This window comes from Phocoena sinus, chromosome 1 (genome assembly GCF_008692025.1).
Source record: "Phocoena sinus isolate mPhoSin1 chromosome 1, mPhoSin1.pri, whole genome shotgun sequence".
In the NCBI taxonomy this organism is placed as follows: domain Eukaryota; kingdom Metazoa; phylum Chordata; class Mammalia; order Artiodactyla; family Phocoenidae; genus Phocoena; species Phocoena sinus.
Window position 1 is genome coordinate 165324122 of NC_045763.1, and position 21194 is coordinate 165345315.

Genomic DNA, 21194 nt, shown 5'->3' on the forward strand with positions numbered 1-21194 from the left:
ATCTCAATATTATTACAGTATCTAATACCATTTTTAACGATGCTGTTATAGGAAACTGCATTCAGAGTTCCAGCACAGAAATAAATAACTATTTCTCTAATGTCACAGCCTTGCTAATGAGGGAGTAAGCTTCCTTTTTCCTCCTTTCACCCAAATCAACAGGCGAGGGAAAGCAGGAAGATGCAACAAGCAGGCAATGAGAGTAGGGACCAAGGTCCCAAATGTTGAGGCTGCAGGGCAGCAGTTAGGACATAAAGCCTATATAACCTTGTAAAAATCTAAGCCATGTCAGGGTTTTTGAGATGGGAGAATTAAGAGTGGGAAACAGAAAACGTTTTCACCGTTTTCCCTTCTGTTCACCCTTTCTATTCTTTTTCCTTGTATCTGAGGAAAGGCCCCATGAGGTTTAAGGAGTCTTCACAAGAATCCAGGCAAAAGACCCTTCTTTTTAAGTGATTTTACAATCACTTGTGCAAGGAGAAAGCTTATTAACAATGATATGTCTGATAAAATTAAGAAATCAGAATACTCAAAGTTTAGAATGGTACTCATCCAATGCTTTTGGCCATTTAACTGTTAAGCTTCAACTGAAACTGAAAGCTTTTCATCTGCAAAGCTCATTTACACAGAATAACTTCTTCCTCAATTATGTTAGATGACCACGAAACAGAATCATAAGCATGTATCTGTACGAAAATACATATATATATATATATATATATATATATATATAAAGCATGAAAGACAAATTATACACAGAAAAAGACCCCAAGGAATAAAAATTTTAATAGTGTGTCTTTGGACACTATATAATACGTATTTCCAAATAAAAAGATGTTTTCTGAACACAACAGCACATGATCAAATTAGAAAAATCTGTGAAACAGATATATATAAGGAAAAGGACTGAAAATTTACCTCTTCTCCTGATAAATATTTTTACCATTTGCAGCATTTTTTCTGTACGTATATATGCGTTTATATAATACACAGTTTATCTACACTTTAAAGTCTGGGTTTCTGCTTTTTTCCACTTAACATTAAATTGTGAGCACTCTCTGTGCCCCAATGTCTTTGGAATACATAAATTTTAAGAGCTGCCTAATACCTCATTATATAGATGAACAATAATTTAATAAGCCCCCCATGATGGATCATTTAGGTTCTGTGAAGTTTTTACTCTAATAAACACGGTTCCATTTTTAACACCCTATACAAGATCGCTAATGTATGATCGGTTACTTCTTTAGAATAGACTATTAGATATGGTATTATACTATATAAAAGGACATGAACATTTTTAATGCTTCTGACTTATAAACTGAAGTTTTCCCATTGAGATTATACACATGCCGTCTTGTTCACCTATGTCTTTACCAACAAAGATTACACTGTTAGCTTGGATTATAAATATTAATTTGTGTTCAACTTAGTAACTAAAAAATAAACAAAAGGGCAAGTGATTATAAAACAGTCCTGTATTTATGAGTCTAAAGGTATACGTTAATTTTATTTACTCACAGCAAGGACAGTTCTCCAGAAGAAAATGGCAAATGAAACAATTCCTAAGAAGGCAGTGGTAAGTACAGGCTTCCAGGGCAGTCCGTAAAAATCAGGCCCAGGCTGAACATCATCAGGCAATGTAGCAACTAGCTGAAATAGAGATATTAGAAATTGTGGGAAACCTGACAGAAATTTACAATAAAGCAGTCACAGAGAATCATCCACAGTAATCTAATTCAAACTCCATTACATAGCGATCCCCTCAAAGTTCTTCAATAGTTTCCACTGCTTCAATAAAAAGAGGATACTGGCGGCTTCCTATTTCTTGTTTGGCTTGACGTATTTTAAAACATTATAAATCTGTCTTTACATTGAGCATATATTTCCATTTTGCAATAAGCCCTACACATCATGTTGTCCAACACGTGGCTCGAATCCCTCTGGATCATACTTTTCTCTTAGCTGGTTTTTATGACTTAAGCCACATAAAACAAAAAGTTGAAACATACTATAGAATCTTTCAGGGCTGCAAATAAAACCTAAGCGATAATGAACAACGCAAATATCAGCTTTTCCTCTAAGATTTGAAATATTGTTTTCTACTCACAGAAAGACAAACGCTGAGAAACTGCACTTCCTGATAACTAACTGGTTTAGACAGACTGCTCTGAATTTAACTGTCTTCTATAAACCCAATGTTTTCATTTTAAAAGTTTCCTCAACGACAGCGCATTAAACTCCTGTCTGCTTCTACACTGTTTTCACGGCCCTGTAGAAGTTAACTATCATATTGGCCCCATCCCCCAAAGGTGCGGAGGATGACATGAAAAGGAGCCATAGGGACGTGATGACGCTCGCTTGTTTTGATTACGACTGTGTACCAGAAAGTAACACAGTGCCTGGCACATCGTAAGTAATTAAAAAATGAACACGCGACAAAACCTTCTCAAACACACTCCCATCATCTCCTTAAACAGCACCGAAACGTCCCGCCCGCTTCGGGCCTGACACACTCTATTTCCTCTTCGCCCCGTCAGTCAGTGTACCCGTCCGCTCAGAACTCGTCCACCCGCCTGCCAGAGCTGGGAGCGGGGGCCCATCACCTCCAGGAGCCTGCCGATGAGCGCAGCGTAGAGCACCGACAGGGGTCCCAGAAGCTCCGGGTCCCCCGGGGAAGAGGGGACAGAAGGCACAGTGGCAGGAACTGAGTCCATCGTGACGGGACAGCGGAGCGGAGACGACACTTCCCCGCGGGACGACACCGGACCCCCTCTCTGTCACCGTTTCCTCCTTCGGAAAGGACCCGGCTCAGGGGGCGGAACCTGGGGCTGAACTTCGCCTGCCCCGGCAGCTTGCACTTTCGCCCTACTCCTCCTGTAAAACACGTCATCAGACACGGCCCCGGGCGGAAGTACACGAGTCTACGGAGGCCGGGCCCGCCGTAGGCGGGGCCGTAGCGGAAGAAACCAATGGTCGAGTGGGGCGGGGGAGCAGAGCGAAGAGACCTCCGCGGAAGAAACCAAGTAACGAGGTGAAGATGAAGGGGCTCACCTGCGGCAGGAACTGGGAAAAAAAGCGCTGTTCCATGGGCCTGGGAGCTTCGAGAAGGAGGAGAGTGGGCGGGGGCTGGGGGAAAGGAGAAAGGCCAGCCACTTAACTCTCGCCCAGAGCTGGATCCTTTTGTCACCAGGTACTGAGACGCCGGGCACCTGCCCTAAAATGCTCAGACAGATCAGCCGTTCCCGCTCCCTCGATGGACCACTCCCTGCCTCGGCCGCCGTCTCTCGGGCCAGGTTCCTTCCCAGCCCGCTCCAGTCCTGCTTGCTTTTGCCCTTCCTGGACTCCAAATGTCCACACTGTCCCACATTCGTGCCGATGCCCCTTTAAAAAGTGTAATTCTAGGGAATCTTGTCATTACCACACCTATGCCAATGAGGTCAGTTCTGGGTCCCACATTTTAGGGTTATAGGACTTGTGGGAAAGGGCAAGGAGGAGCCTGGAAATTGCGTTCTGAAAGTGGAAGAAACTAAGGATATTTAACCTGGGGCGGGGGGACGATGTTTGCAGATCTTTAAAGGTATGTCTATGAGTTGAATATAAAGCCAATTCATTAGAACAATCAAGCAGGAAAAGCCTGAAAAAGAAGGGCATGGCATGGGTGGAAGGTAGGCAGGCGGTTTAAGCAGGCTCTGTAATTAAAACATTATTATGTCTATAATAATCTATTATTGGTACTGGCCCAGTAATAGACAAACCATGGAACAGAACAGGAAATCTAGAAATAGGCCCAACTGCGTTGGCAACTCTGCATACAGTAACAGTCAGTTGGAGGAAAAAGACTTTTTATTTAATAAGGTGGTGTTGGCCTAACTGGATAACCAAATGGAAAATAATAATTCGATCTTTTTCTCACTATTCACAAGAATACATTCCAAATGGGTCAGAAACCTGAATGTAAAAAATGAGAACAAACAACTACTACCAAAAAAATATGGATGTATTACGAGTGAACAAAACCTTCCTAATTAGGTCTCAAAAGCCAAGCGAAAAGATTTGTAACCTTGATTACTTGGAAAAAAAAAAAAAAAAGTGTCCAGCCCGTGGACACAAAAATACAAAATAAACAAAGCCTGACTATGAAAACCTGCGGAAAACATATTTGTAACATATTACAAAGGGTTAGTATTCCTAAAATATAAAGAACTTTACAAATAGAGAAAATGGCCAGCAAACCTATAGTAAAATGAGCTGAAAAAATGAATAGATAGTCCTCAGGAAAAGTAGGAATAGCTCACAAACAGGGAACCATGCTCTGTCTCACTCATAATGAAAGAAATACAAATTAAACCCACACTGAGATACCATTTCTCACTTATATTCGCAAGATCCAAACATTTGACAACATATTCTTAGTGAGAGAATGCAGAGGAAATGGGTACTCTTATGCACTGATCATTATACAAAATGATAACAACCCCTATAAACAGTAATCTGGCAACGTCTCCCAAAATTACCTGTGTAATTACCTACTGATGCAACAATCCAACTTCGAAAGTTCTATCTCAAAAATACGAGAAACATAAGAACAAATGCTGGAAAGATATATGCACAAAACCATGTTATTCCAGCATTATTTATAATAACAAAAGACTGGAAATAACCAAAGTGTCCATCGACAGAAGAGTTGTTGAATACACTAAAGTATACAGTTGACCACTGAACGACACAGAGATTAGGGGTACAAACCCACTGAATAGTCAAAAATCTCCGTACAATTTATAGTCAGTGGGCCCTCCTTACGCGAGTTTCCTTGGTATCCTCCTTCTGCATCTGAGGATTCAACCAACTGCAGATTGTATAATACTGCAGTATGCATTTAGTGAAAACAATCCGCGTACAATTAGGGATCCAAACGATTCCAACTCGTATTGTTCAAGAGTCAACTGTACTGCGAAACTGGAAAAAAGAAATTAAATAATTCTATATACTGCTAGGGTATGATGTCTAGAATATACATATCTTTTTAAAAGGGGGTGGAGAAAAGTATATTTTTATCTAAAAAAATAAAAGGAGAAGTTATTTTTTTTTCCAGCTTTGAGGGAAAAGTGACATGCAATAAACTGCACATATTTAAAGTGCACATCCGGGTAAGATGAGTGCATCTGTGAACCTATCATCACATTCAAGATAATGAACATATCCTTCACCTCCAAAAGTCTCATCTCCTTGGTAACCCTACCTCCCACCACTTGTCACAGAATTTCTGTCCTAATGGATTAGTCTGCATTTCCTGAAGTTTTATATATATGGAATAATTCACTATGTATTCTATTTTCTCTGGCTTCTCTCACTCAGTATAAATTGAGATCCATCCATGTTGCTGCATATATCAGTAGGTCATTGGTTTTTACTGCTGAGTAGTGTTTCATTGTAGGGATAAACCACAATTTATTTACTTACTCACCTGCTGATAGACATTTGGGTTTTTTCCAGTTTTTGACTTTTACAAATTGAGCTGCAATGAAGATTGACATAACAAGGCCTTCTATGGATGTATAACTTATTTTTCTTTGGGGTAAATGCTTAGCAGAGGGATGGCTGGATCATCTGACAGGCGTATGTCCACCTTTTTAAGAAACTGACAAAGTGTTTTCCAAGGTGGTTGTACCATTTTAATATCCCCACCAGCAGTGTATATTTCCAGTTCCTCCACATCTTCTCCAACACTTTGTCTTTTTAATTTTAGTCATTCTACTGTGTGCAGTGATAACTCAGGGTGGTTTAAATCTGCATTTCTCTCATAATTAATGATGTTGAGCTTTTTTTTTTTTTTACTGTGCTTATCTGCTGTCCACATCACGTATCTTCTCTGGTGCTGTTATTTTACTGGGTTATCAGTTTTCTTATTAATGAGTTTTGAGAGTTCTTTATATATTTGGGATATAAGTCCTTTATGAGATATATGCTTTGCAATGATTCCTTCCTAGTCTGTGGCTTGATATGATTAAGTTTAAGCCTAGCATCTTTTCTTTGTTCTATTTGTCCCATCTGTTCTTTGTTCCCTTTTTCCCCAATTCTGCCTTCTTTTGAATCAAGCCTTTTAATGATTCTATTTTATCTCCTTTGTTGGTTTATTAGCTATAACTCCTTGTTTTGTTATTCTAGTGGTTACTTCAGAGTTTATACTATACATCTTTAGCTTATCAGTCTACCTTCAAGTGATACTATACTACTTCATATATGCAATAAGAATTTTACACAAGAGTTATTACCACTTTTCCCTCTCCTGACCTTTAAACTATTGTTGTCATACGTTTTATTTTTACATATTTTCTAAACCCCATAGTACATTAATAATATTTTTCTTTAAACAGTAAATTAACTTTTAAAGATATTTAAATAATGAGATAATCATTTTATATATTTACCCATATGGCTACCATTTCTGCATTCTTCACTCCTTTGTGTAGCTCCATAATTTCCATCTGTTGTCATTTTCCTTATGCCTAAAGGTCTTCCTTTAACATTTCTTTTTTTTTTTTTTTTTTGCGGTAGGCGGGCCTCTCACTGCTGTGGCCTCTCCCGTTGCGGAGCACAGGCTCCGGACGCGCAGGCTCAGCGGCCACGGCTCACGGGCCCAGCCGCTCCGCAACATGTGGGATCTTCCCGGACCGGGGCACGAACCCGGGTCCCCTGCATCGGCAGGCGGACTCCCAACCACTGCGCCACCAGGGAAGCCCTTTTTAACATTTCTTATGGTGCAGATGTGCTGGTGAATTCTTTCAGCTCTTGTATGTTGGAAAAAAAAATCTTCATTTAATCTTTGTTTTTGAAAATTATTTTGCTGGGTATGCTATTGGAGATTAACAATATTGCTCTTGAAGTATATACAAATATTTTTTAATTAATTAATTAATTGATTTTTTGGCTGTGTTGGGTCTTTGTTGCTGTGCGTGGGCTTTCTGCAGTTGTGGCGAGCAGGGGCTATTCTTTGTTGCTGTGCACGGGCTTCTCATCGCGGTAGCTTATCTTTGTTGCGGAGCACAGGCTCTAGGCACATGGGCTCAGTAGTTGTGGCTCACGGGTCCTAGAGCGCAGGCTCAGTAGTTGTGGCACATGGGCTTAGTTGCTCCGCAGCATGTGGGATCTTCCCGGACCAGGGCTTGAACCCATGTCCCCTGAATTGGCAGGCGGATTCTTAACCACTGCGCCACCAGGGAAGTCCTTGAAGTATATTGGAAGATATTATTCTACTGCATTCTCCCATTCCTTGTTTCCAACAAGAAACCTGACGTCAACCTTATCTTACTTCCTAAAATCTCTTTTATCTAGCTGCTTTTAAGATTGCTCTTTATCACTTATTTTCATCAACTTGACTATGATATGTCTTGGTGTAGTTTTCTTCATGCTTCTTGTACTTGGGTTTCATTGACTTTCTTAGATCTGTGGGTCTATAGTTTTCATAAATTTTGGAAAATTTTCGCCCATTATTTCTTCAAATAATTTTCTGGACACCCCTTCTATCCTTTCCTGCAGGGATTCCAGTTATACATTTATTACAGTGCTTGAAAGTGTCCCCACAGCTCAATGACGACATGTTCATTTTTCTTGAGTCTTTTTTCTCCTGTATGTTTCATTGTGGATAGCTTCTATTGCTGTATCTTCAAGTTCACTAATCTTTTCACCTACAATGTTTAGTCTAGTATTAATCCCACCCAGTATATTTATCACCTCAGGCAGTTCATCTTTAGAAGTTTGATTTGGGTCTTTAAAAAAAAAAAAAAAACTTTCATGTCTCTACTTAAATGGTAATAATAACTGTTCAGTATTGTTGCCTAATTCTAACATCTCTGGCAATTCTTGGTTGTTTTTTTTTGTGTGTGTGTGGTGCGCGGGCCTCTCACTGCTGTGGCCTCTCCCGTTGCGGAGCACAGGCTCCGGACGTGCAGGCTCAGCGGCCATGGCTCACGGGCCCAGCCGCTCCGCGGCATGTGGGACCTTCCCGGACCGGGGCACAAACCCGTGTCCCCTGCATCGGCAGGCGGACTCTCAACCACTGTGCCACCAGGGAAGCCCTCCTGGTTGGTTTTGACTGGCTGATTTTTCTCCTCATCATGAGTCATCTTTTCTCACCTCTTCGCATGCCTGGTAATCTTTGACTGGATGCCATACATTATGAATAAACGTGATGGTGAATTTTTTATGTCAGTTTGGCTGATCATGGGGTACCCAGATTAAATGTCATTTTGGGATATGTCTGTGTGTGTTTCCAGATGAAATTAGCATTTGAATTGATGGAATCAGTAAAGTACGTTGCCCTCTCCAGTGTGGGCATCATCCAGTCCACTGAGGGCCTGAATAGAAAAAAGTACAGAAGAAGGAATTTGTCCCGTCTTCCCTGATTTCTTGAGCTGGAACATCAGTCTTCTATTCTTGGTGCTCCTGCTTCTCAGGCCCTCAGACCTAGACTAGAATCTCGTCATCGGCTCCCCAGGCCATTGGACTTTGGACTGATTACAACACCAGCTCTGTGGGGTCTCCAGCTTGCAGACTGTATACTGTGGGACTTCTCAGCCTCCATCTCTGTGTAAGTCAATTCCCTGTAATAAATCTCTACCTATGTGTATATACTCTTGGTTCTGTTTCTCTAGAGAACCCTAACTAATACAGCAGATATTCTTAAGCTTTGTCCTGGGATGCAGGTAAATTACTGGGAAACAATTTGATTCTTTTGGGTCTTGCTTTTAAGATTAGTTATGTAAGGCATGAGCAACATTTAGTCTGAGGCAAGACCCTTCTGAAACTCTACCCAATTCCCCTAGAGTTAGCAGGTACTGTTCCTGGCCCTGTGTCAGCAACTGATGTGTTTCTCTGACCTTGAATAGTCTTGTCACACTCACGTGCTGATCAGTACTCTGAGGAATACTCGAAGGGGACCTCTCAAAGATCCCTAGTGTTCTCTCTCTGTGTAGTGCTCTCCTTTTGGTACTCGGCGCTGGGAATTCTAGCTGCTTTGCTTTCCCTGGACTTTCAGCTCCATCCCCTTAACTCAGGGTTCCTCCATTCTGTGCCACAGGCTGGGAACTTTCTCAAGGCAATAAAATGTAACAATTGTAGCCCTCATGGCATCTGTTCCCTATCTTTCAGGAATTACTGTCCTTTGTTACCTGATGACTTGAAAACTGTTGTTTCATGTATTTTGTCTGATTTTTTCTTTTTAGCTGTTTCAGTTAGGAGGGTAAAGCTGGTACCTAAAAATCTATCTTGGCTAGATGCAGAAATCATTTGCTTATTTTTTAATGGTAGGGTAGATGATGAAATTAATTTTTTAAATACCTATAGAGGAGGGTATCAACAGGTTGGATAACACTAGGACAAGAGTTAGACTTCTCTGAATAGACCTTGTTTTACAAATTGACTTGGGCTCTTGTAAATGTTAGATAATTATAAAATAAAAAATCTTTAAAAAATCCCTAAAAATTGAAAGCACATATGAAACAATTAACCTAACTGTGTATCAAGCTGGTGGCAGAACAACATTAAGGGATTATTTCAGGCATACCCTAGTGGGATATAGGTTAAAGACAAAAAGAATTGCAAAACATCCTTGCAATATTTTCAATAACGTATCGCTGGTGGCAGTGTTGATATTGGTATTTTTAATACTGTTATGTGAACATTGTAAAATAAGGTAAATAATTATGTTGATGTTAGTAAAAACTGAGATTTCCAACACTGGAGAAAGAAAATACAATGTCAGATAGATGTGGTTAGCTTAAATTCCACTAGCATCCTTAATTCTGATTGGGAGCATCCACATGGCATCATGATGAATATTCACATAAGAAAATCCCCACATATTTCCTAGCTTTGTCCTCTAAAAAAGGCCTAGACCTGATGGCCAACTCAAAAGCAATAAGCAATCTTAGTACCCAGAATGTTGCCTCTAAATACCATTTCCCACTAAAAGGAACCAGGGCTCTTTAGAGAAATAGCTCCTTCGAGATCTGGGCAGAAAATGTACAAAATGAGCTTGGAACATCTAGTTACACTAGAAAGCAAGGAAGGTATCAGTGACCATGAGGTGGTGTCAAAAGGGCCCAGGAGCCAAGCTGAAGAGGCTCCCACTGACCAACAATGGGGGAAATTGAGCACTGATAAGAATAATAACTACAGTGGATTGTAACACACTAAATATTTTCAAATTCATGACATCATAATGATTCTTAAAAAAGAATTAGAAGAGACACACACACAAAAGCCTCTGGGAATCTCTGGATAATGCTGGGAAGACAACTCATTATTTTGAAAACTGTTTAAACAGAAAGAATCAAATATTTATACTGCCTTAACTATACACACCAAATCTCAGTGTAAAGCATAGTTGATTGTAAATTTCTCTTTGTAGAAGTATCCCAGCCTTTACATGAAGTAGGAGTAATACAGTCAATTACCATTCTGCAGTCTATGATACAGATTTAGTCAATGTCACCAATGACTAGTAACATCAAAAGAAGAGGGACATTTAGACATTAGCTGCCTCCTGATAGAAGTATAGATCTTCTATTAAGTATTCTTGCCAAACAAAATTGAAACTGAATCTGACTACCAATCTGACCAACCAATTCCCAAGAAATATAAAGAACAAGGGAAAATGTTCAATTGTACTAGGGGAATGCAGTTAGCAAAATCCACACTATGATACCCCCTAGCAGCCAAACCTGTTTCTTCAGTGAATACATTTCAACAAACAAAAAGGAGACATCTATAGACAGAGTAACTAATCTGATACTTGCCCTCCCACTGAAAATAACTAGAAAACTGGACAAAATATGTGAAAAAAATAGTTTTTCAGAAACAGAACAATAGGCAGCACACAATTGTGACTCCTGAGAGAAGGGAAACAAATGAGGTGAGCCCTGTGATCACCCAGCTTTCTACCTAGAGGCACTTTCTAGACCTCAGTACAGGCAGGGAGAACCAAAGCAGAGTACACCAGTCTCACTAGGAGGCAGAGATCAGAGCTCAGGGAGACTGAGGTGCCTGAAATATGCAGGGAAAGTTACCAGAAAGATGAAAACTACAAAGAAAGAGTTCCAGAAATCTACAAGGATGACTCCTTCAGTCTTGGGCTGAACTCAAAGCAGCACCTGTGTAAGCAGGATTCCTTGAGGATCAGCAAAGAACAATGACAGGCAAAAAGAACAACTATAAGGAGGCTGGAAGCCGAACAATTCCCAGTTATCACAGGGCTGGGAGACATTTGTATTTCAGCTAGTCAGCATGAATTAACATTAATGAATGCTCAAGGCATTTAGTATATTACAGAAGAATAATGTCATCATAGTAGGGAAACACTAGCCCTGGAGTAAAGACTATACATATACTACACCTCCTAACAGATCTTAAAAATTAAGACTAGAAAGGATCAAGCTGATCATCAAGTAACTTAACAGCTTAGCAAAACAAACTTCAATCCTTTTTAAAGGAAGCCAGCAAAACCCAGGCACCCAACAACATTCACATCCACAGCGCCTAGCATCCAAAAAACAAACAGAAACAAACCAAAAAAAAAAAACTTTAGACATGGAAAAAAGCAGGAAAATGTATGCCATAACTAAGAGATAAGTAAAAACAGACCAAGAAATTGCAAGAGATGACAGAATATTAGCTTTAAAGGGCTTTAAAAGAGTCATAAAATATATTTAAGAATTTTTTTTTAAATGACCATACTAAGGAGAGAAATGGAAGATATAAAATAGGACTGAGGGGCTTCCCTGGTGGTGCAGTGGTTGAGAGTCTGCCTGCCAATGCAGGGGACATGTGTTCGTGCCCTGGTCCGGGAAGATCCCACATGCTGCAGAGCGGCTGGGCGCGTGAGCCATGGCCGCTGAGCCTGCGCGTCTAGAGCCTGTGCTCCGCAACGGGAGAGGCCACAACAGTTAGAGGTCCTCGTACAGCAAAAAAAAAAAAAAAAAAAAAATAGGACTGAGTGGAACTTTTAGAGCTAAAAAATAAAATATCAGGAATAAAAAATTCACCTGATGGGCTTAACAACAGATTAGATTCCACAAAAGAAAAGATCAATGAACTTGAAGACAGCAACAGGAAGTACTTAAACTGAAGCAAAGACATAAAAGGGCTAAAAAACAACAACAAAAAAGAACAGAGCCTCAGTGACCTGTGGAACTACATAAAGTGAACTAACATATGTATAGTTAGAGTCCTAGAAGGAGAGGCAAGAGAAAGGGGACACAAAAATTTTTTGAAAAAATAATCTGAAAACTCATAGAACTGTACACAGAAAGGGTGAATTTTACGAGATGTAAATTATGCTTTAATTAATCTTTTTAAAAAGGTGTGTTTATTCACAGATGACATGATCATCTACACAGAGAATCCTATGAAATCTACAACTCCCTCTAGAAATAATAGATAATTTAGTAAATAAGTACTAAGATAATAAGTAAATGTAGTACGGTACAAGGTCAACATACAAAAGTCAACTGTATTTCTACACATCAGCAAAAAAAGTAATTGTAAACAAAATGCAAAAAAGGTACCATTCACATCAAAAACCATGAAATACATGGCATACATAAACAAAATACACATGAAACTTGTACAGTGAAAACTACAAATCATCGTTTAGAGAAATTGAAGATCTAAATGAATGCAGAGATGAACTTAAATAGAAGCCTTAATATTTGTTGATATCAGTTCTTCCCAAACTCATCTATAGATTCAATATAATAACAATCAAACTCTCAGCAAGCTTTTTTGTAGCAACTGATAAGTTGATTCTAAAATGTACATGGAAATGCGGTAGCCAAAACAATTTTGCAAAAGAACTACCTGACTGCAAGACCTATTATAAAGCTGTAGTAATTAAAAGCGTGTGGTATTGTCTCAGGACAGAAATAGAGATCAGTGGAACAGAATAAAGTCCAGCAAGAGACATGCATATATGGTCAACTGATTTCACCTCAAGGTGCCAAGTAATTTGAAGGGGAAAGAAATGGTATGGGAGCAAATGGATATCCATCTGAGGGGGGTGTGAGGGAATGAAACCTGACCTTTACCTCACATCATTCACAAAAATTAACTCAAAATGGAACAAAGACTTAATCGTGAAAGGTATAACTATAAAACTTCTAGAAGAAAACATGAGAAAATATTCATGTCATTGGAAATGCCTAAGATTCCTTAGGCAGGAAATAAAAAGCACTTTACATAAAAGTAAACATTAATAAAACAGTTAAAAATCTGCTCTTTAAAAGGCAATGTTAAGAGATTGAAAGGCCAAGCCAGAGTCTGGAAGAAATTATTTGCAATATGTACTGACAAAGGAGTTGTATCTAAACTATACGAATATAAAGAACCCTTAGACCTTAATATTTAGAAAGAAAAAAACCCAGTTTAAAGGAGGGCAACAAAATAATGCCATTTGCAGCAATATGAATGGACCTAGAGATTGTCATACTGAGTGAAGTAAGTCATTCAGAGATACATGATACCACTTATATGTGGAATCTAAAAAAAGGGTACAAATGAACTTATCTAAAAAATGAACTTATCTAAAAATAGTTAAAGATGTAGAAAACAAACTTATGGTTACCAGGGGGTAAGAAGGGGGGAGGGATAAATTGGAAGATTGGGATTGACATATACATGCTACTATATACAGAATAGATAACCAATAAGGACCTGCCGTATAGCACAGGGAACACTACACAATACTCTGTAATGGCCTATATGGGAAAAGAATCTTAAAAAGAGTGGATATATGTACATGTATAACTGATTCACTTTGCTGTACACCTGAAACACACAACATTGTAAATCAACTGTACTCCAATAAAAATTAAATTGAAAAAAACATAAATAAATAAAGAGGGGCAAAAGATTTGAAGAGCTATTTCACACATAAACCCACAAAAAAGTATGGCCACATGAAAAAGCGCTCAACATCATAAAGCATCAGGAAATACAATTAAAACCTCAAAGACACACCCACTAGAATGTCTACAATTTAAGACTGATAATACCAGGTGTTAGCAAATATGTGACCAACTGGAAGTTTTAGACATTGTTAGTGGAAGTATAAAATGGTACATTCATCCTTGAGAACAGTATGGCAGTTTCTAAGATAAAATAAACTTTCCATGTGACTGAGCAAATTTCAATCCTAACTATAAATCCATTTATAATTGTAATTCTACAACAGGAAAAGCTAATCTATTTGAGAAAAAGTTCTGTCAGTGGTTGCCTGGAGTTCGCGGGATATATTGGGAAGGTACGCAAGAGAACTTTTTCAAACGAAGGAAATGTTCCTTATTTGCTTACGGTTGTTTTTACACGGGTGTATACATTTGTTAAAATTCACTGAGCCATATTCCTAAAATGGGTACACTTTGTTATATGTAATATATATCTGATTAAAGTTGATTTAAGGCTTATATCAACCCCTTATAACTTTTGGACTTCAACAAGATCCCAAATTAAGTAAGAATAATTTTAAAAGGAGGGGAGGGGATTTTGAAATGTGTCAAATAATGGGTGATATTAAGGAATTACCATTAAGCCGAGTGATGGGCCCATGATTTCATTTTACTCTTCTCTCTCTTTACTATTACTATTTTGAAATTTTTCCATGCTAAAACACTAAAAAAAAACCCCAAAAATTAAAGCAATAACTTCAAATATTTAAAAGATTACTATATAGAAAAGGAATTAGATTCTAGGAGAAAAAAAAATCATATGGAGGAAAATTTGGAGTCAATATAAGAATGAACTAGCCAACAGAGCAATGTGTAGCCTTATAAGGTAGGTTGATCACACTAGGAATTTTTGATGCCCAGACCCCCTAACTACTGGTCAGGGCTGTAGTAGAGGAAATTACTGCAGTTACTGAGAAGTTGGACTAATTGTTCTCTCAGATCTCTCCAAGCCCTGAGATTCCATTAACTGTTGATCTATGCATCTGACTTCTGGTGCAGTTTTTCCAAACAAGTCGGCACCCCATTATTCCCCAGCTCTATCAAATAATTATCTATACTACTTATTTGATAATTCACGAAAGCGATTTCATGTTTTCCATTTTTCCAATTTTCATATAGATTTGATACACCCCTTTTTAAGCCTTTCAGAAATCAGAAAGATGCTTCATACCTCTTAGACTCTTTTATTCCTAGCACAATACTCTGTACATACTGGGCCATCAAAATACTTTCCTGACAATACCTTTCAAATCATTGTTAGTTTGTAACGTGCGCCCTTTTCTCTTGCTATTCATGTCTGCGTCTTCTCCCACCATCCCTCAAGCAGAGACTGTATCCTCTACCACATCTGTGTCCCCCAGCCCAGGACTAGAACAGGGCTCTGTGCCTATCCACAAATAAAATGAATGAAGAATTCCTCCCACATTTGGAGGCTGTTAAATTTTAGAGGTGATGATGATTCATGCTGATAGCCAAATGTGAATTCTAAGACTGCCTTAATCACTGAAAATTTCATTATTCTAACTGCACAAGTCATGCACACCATCACCGGGGAGGCTGCCGCTACCACAACCATGGAGAAAACTGAAAAATGGTTTGGTTTTCCTCCATCTTTCCCATCCTGGTGGCCTTTCTCCTGAATTCCCCAGGTATTCAATGTCTTTACACTGCACTCCGACCATCCAAATGAGAAGTAGGCAGGGGATGAGATCCTATAAAATGCCAGGCACTACATGAGACACTTGACATTATCAGTTCATTTCATTCTTACAACAACTGGAGTAGGCATTCTCTGCATTTTAAAGATGAGGAAGCTGAGGTTCAAACTTAGTAATTTGCCCAGGCTTCTAAATGATAAACCTGGGATTTGAAACCGGACCATCCTCACTCAAAGCCCCTGCGTTTGAAATAACAAAAAATAACCCTTTTCCTACAAAAGGCTTGAAATAACAGAACCTAAAGGAAAAATAGTTTTGCTGGAGACAATACTTTCTCTATAGCTCCAAGGGCAACTTTGTCTCCAAATTCGGAAAGTTTGCTCGAAATTCCCATACTTACCAAGAAGAACGTCGAATTTCAACAAATACCACAAGGGGGTGCTAAGTCCTAAAAAGCTTAAGCTTCTGGACAGATTAAATGTCTCATTTGGATCAGGACTCAGACAGATAAATCTGAATAAATATTCTGCCATAAGTGACTCTAAGCACAAATATGACCATACTTCTTTCCTCCTTAAAGCCTTCAAAGGATCTCCAGCCCTAACATCACTTATCATGACACACAACTTCCTTTATGTGTGCCCATCTCCCTCCAAAAGACCATGACCCTCTAACTCTATACTTGGATAACACCGACTAACGCTTCCCTGGCTTCCCCAAGTAACCTTTTCTTCAAGTCCCAACTCTTCAAACAGGCCTTCTTCCGTGTGACTGCATCTCCCCCGGTCCTATTCAACAACAAACTACACATCCAACTCACACGGGTCCTTCAACCCTGCTCAAAACATGTCTCGGCTAACATCTGACCTTCTCTGACCGTCCTCCCACCTCAGTGAATTAATTTATTCAACATATTATTCCACCATCAGGTAAATACTTCTCTCCCTTCCCATAGCATACAGTGTTTCAAGTCAGTGTCCTTATCTCCCTGCTAGACTGAAAGGTGCTCGAGGGAAGAACCGCGTTTTACAGGTGTGCATACGTCTAGTGCTGGCAGGCAGCACATCCTTCTCAAGTGCTGAACTGAGCTAAGAACCCACCAACCAACATCACACACCTGCGGCTTGTTTCAGAGGCTACCTTCAAAGGCTCAGGAGTAGTTTTCATACAGACATTTTAAGTTCTTCATCTCATGCTTAAAATCAACTTGAAAACTGTAATGATCAACATTCTATTTGAAGAAATTGTATGTCAGACTTACCGTCTCAGTTAAATAAAACACGAATGAATATATGAAAAGAATTGCATTTTCCAAAAGTGTGACACTTGATGGTTCTTCAGCATTTGTTTCCAGTTGCTCTTTTGCATCAACAGCATCGATAGGAGGGCCTTCTGTTGTAATTATCCCTAAAATTGAGGGAGAAAGCTAATACTTTATTTATGCTTCAGAATAAGATTTGTTTCTCTTCATGTAAAATATTTATTGAGTGCCCACTAAATACCAGTCACTCTGCCTGGATATGTGCTTCCCCTGAAGACAATTATATAAAAACATTTCAGGACCCCCATTAGAGCCATCACATCCTCGATTATAAAGTGAACATCATCTCCAACCCACTCTCCCCACCAGCAGTCCCCCTCCATCACTTCCCTGGCAATGCAACTGCTATCTGAACAATGTAGACTCATGGGGACTGAGAAAACCAGAATTTTATGCTTTTGCCATATACACACTGTCACATTTAACAAAGATTTATTTAGTGCTGGTAAAGCACTCTATTAGAAACTTCAGGCAAACAATGAGTAAGAAAAGAGGGTTAGTAAATCTATACAAATGGATGGTCTTTTTTAAATCTGGAAAACTGTAATTCTGAGTCGGTTAAAAACTGATGGATTGGGCTTCCCTGGTGGCGCAGTGGTTGAGAGTCCGCCTGCCGATGCAGGGGACACGGGTTCGTGCCCCGGTCTGGGAGGATCCCACATGCCGCAGAGCAGCTGCGCCTGTGAGCCATGGCCGCTGAGCCTGCGCGTCCGGAGCCTGTGCTCTGCAATGGGAGAGGCCACAACAGTGAGAGGCCCGCGTACCGCAAAAAAAAAAAAAAAAAAAACTGATGGATTTCTGTTCCCTTTTACGTGAGAGAATATGTAAATAAACAAAACTGAAAATTAAAAACAACAAAAAAGAGCGTTAGTTTGCAGACTTGCACCCATAGTCAGCACCAGCATCTCGCACCTGGCAGGCACTCAGTAACTGCTTACTGAATGGATGAATGACAGCTGCACAAAAGGGAATATGGTAAACACCAAGACAGATGAAAGGGGACTGCTTACAAGGTGGGGGCCTAGCTTGCAGCTCTGTGAAAAAGCTCGAATTCCAGCTCTTCCTGAAAGGATCTCCACGTGACGGAGTGGTAGGGAGGAGATTTCAGGATGAGTTATTTGGGTCTGGGGTGCTTCTTATAAACAGCTAGGAGTCCAAGAAGCAATTAGTGAGAAGTTGGACTAGTTGCCACTCAGATCTCTTCCAGCCCCGAGATTCCGTTGCTATTGACCTATGAATCTGACCACTGGTGAGGTTTTCCCAATCAGGTCAGCACCTCAACACCTGAGATGCATGAAGGACCATTTGGGAAGATCAGCCTCTAAAGGTAGTTGATGCCATTTTGTGCTGGAACTTAAAGGACAAGGCAAAACCCGTTTTTAATTCTGCAAGCAAAATCTTTCCTACCCCTGCATGTTTTTAAGCAAGAGAATAATAAGTCTTATTGATATATGACTCATTCTCAACAAGCAGAACCTTTTTGAGTTACAAGAGTTTAGAAGTAGAGAGTATTATACATGAATGCAATGTCCTCTGGAACATAGGAGCCCTCTAATACGCCATTTCTTCTCAAATTAGCTGAATTCCTCTTCCTGCTGTGACCTCTCCTATATTTCAAAGGGGGGTAAATCAGGGGGGCAGCCCAGTGCTGCCGGGCCTGTGGTATCACAGGGTAATGCTTTACCTATGGTTAGAGACCATGACCTCTAAAAACATAAAATGGTAATGATTCATATTGCCATATTGGATAGACAAAATAACACAATCAGCTGTTCTGATTTATTGGTAAAATGAGTGACTACACAAAAATCAGAAAGCTGTTGATACTAATACTTGGGTTGCATTCTTTCAAACTCTATTTTTAAAACAACTTCCTCAATCCAAATGAAATGAGTTGCTCTCCCACTGGATGTTTACTGTGCTCAGTGATTAAGTACTATTCACAGGGGTCCCTCTACACTGGGCCGTTATGTACTGCAAAAATTCTGTACTGTTTCCTCTCATCTTATAGTATATCTAGACATAAATATCCCCTCACTGTTTTAAAAAAAACTTCTATGGCCAGGTAGCAAATTAACAAAAGAACTAAGCTACAATGTACTCTATTGGAGGGGAGGGGCAGATGAAGGGAAAGGAGAATTTGTGAGTTTCAGAGCAGTGGTTCTCAAACTTTAACTTGTAACAGATCAGAATTCCCTGGACTGCTTGTTAAACAGATTGCCCGTCTCCAGCCCCAGAGTTTCTGCAGCTGTTGGTCTGGCAGAAAACTACTGTTTTTGACCAGTAGGCGTTTTAAGAATAGTGTTTTAGATTTAAGTTACTTGCATAAGCTAATGCTAGCCAAGCACTGGTTGGTAGGTTAGTTACGGTCTCTGACCTGCTTCGTATGATTGACCTCCACCTGTCTTGACTCCTACTTTTTCTGTTAGTTCTGGGATTTCCTACTTTTTATGCATTCCCACCTGTGTTATTCTCCCCTCTATTTCCTACCTTTAGCAACAAATCTCCTAGGAGGGCTTCTTTAGAATAGGCTTCTACTTTGTAGAGAAAAATTAGCAAGCTTTACCTGGGTCTCCGGCTGTCTCGGTATTTGGCTCCTGGGACACTTCTGATGTACCCATGTCACTGGTCACAGGTTGATCCACGTGGCTGGGCTCTTCAGGAATCTGCATTGTAAGAACTTCTGTGTTTTCCCGTGGAATATTCTCCTCCAGCGGTGGTTGTATGTCTGTAGGGGAGAAGAACGCACTGGGCTGGCAAAGCTCGAAGACAGCCCCCCTCCAGCAGCCCCTCACCACACATCTCCAGGGCCCCTCACCCCTTGCCCTCAGTGTGCTAGCATCCCGTGGGGCACAACTGGGCAAGGAAAAAAAAGAGTTTCAGTTGCTTTCCTTTCACTTCACAGATGCCTAAGCTACACAATGAAATTGACAAAGAAACCCTCATCCCGGGAATTCCCTGGTGGTCCAGCGGTTAGGGCTACTGTGCTTTCACTGCCATGGCCCAGGTTCAATCCCTGGTCCGGGAACTAAGACTACACAAGCCACGTGGCAAAACACACAAACAAAACAAAACAAGAAAACCCCTCATCCCGAAGTATTTCATAAATAAATATATTTATGGTAGGGACTTCAATAAGCCTAACTTCTCTTAGCAAACCAACATATGCCCACACAGATAAATGTGCAAAAGGGAATTCCAGTCAAGAGCAGAAATAGGAGACGTCTATTCTACCCAGAAATAACAGGCCCCCTTCATACACAAGCATGCTTGTTTCACAGAGCTAGCCCAGAGAAGGGCGTTACGTACAAAGGCAGCTCTCTGAAGTACCTTTCAAATATTTTCAAAGTACCTCCAAGAGTCAGAAGGAGTGAACTCATTTCTGTCCCTAAGAGGCTCAGAGCACACAGCCCAATGCGCCCCACAGCAAAGGTGAATTTCTTTGAAACCTCATAGTTTACCCTGAAAATTCATTTGAGTTTTGCATTCTAATCCAAAATACAGCTGCTTTGATTAAAAGCAAAAACGTTCCCGTCTCCAAACTGGCATTCTGGGAAGATACATTTTTTCTGTGGCTTTATGTCCCCCTGTTAGTCTGCCGTATACCCTCAGTTCAAATGCCTCCATTTGAAAAGCATGGGGACAGAGAAACGAGTATGGAGCTAAGAATCAGCTTATCTAGGATGCTGGCTCAGCGTCAGTCCAATCACTATTTCCTCAACGGCTTCTCCGCCAAGCGCTGTGTTAGAAGGCTCTGCATCCTGGTTTGATCCTTGATCAAGCTGCATGCGAGAACCCGAGGGCCTGGCAGAATTTAACTACCTAAGTGACTGCCCCAAAGAGGCAGGAAAGAACATGGCATCCATCAAAGATGAAAGCTGGAGGGAATGAAGAAACTCGGGCAAGGCATCGAGTTAAAAGTTATGCCAGTCCGTCCCTGGACAGACAGCAGTTATTCTACGTGTTCAAAAAAGCCCTTTCATGAAACTTGTACGCTGTTAACAGGTCTACTTTGTGCGTCATTTTCTTGTTCCTATCTTTCTCTTTTTATGATGTTTCTTTTTGAGAATGCTACCAGTCTCACTGTCTAAGGGAAAACAGGGCAAGAAATCCTTATCCACGCTCCAGCCTCCAAGAAAGAAGGCGGGAAGGGCCGTGTGGGCGTCCCCGTGCTGCCCCTCACCTCTGGGCACGCTGGCACCTGTGGACTGA

The 21194-nt window shown here is 40.2% G+C and overlaps 1 protein-coding gene across 2 annotated transcripts in view; it reads right to left on the reverse strand.

Moving 5' to 3' along the window:
* MIA3 (MIA SH3 domain ER export factor 3) overlaps nt 1-21194 on the reverse strand; it is a 54237-nt gene that overhangs the window by 20754 nt on the left and 12289 nt on the right. The window contains exons 5-7 of one of the 2 annotated variants that reach the window (XM_032632877.1): nt 19549-19710; nt 16923-17068; nt 1522-1653 (exon numbers count right to left, since the gene is read on the reverse strand). In XM_032632877.1, coding sequence (XP_032488768.1) covers nt 1522-1653; nt 16923-17068; nt 19549-19710 — 440 coding nt within the window. Of the gene's footprint in view, nt 1-1521; nt 1654-2606; nt 2892-16922; nt 17069-19548; nt 19711-21194 lie in introns of those variants that run through there. The other variant, XM_032632886.1, reaches the window with a different exon arrangement.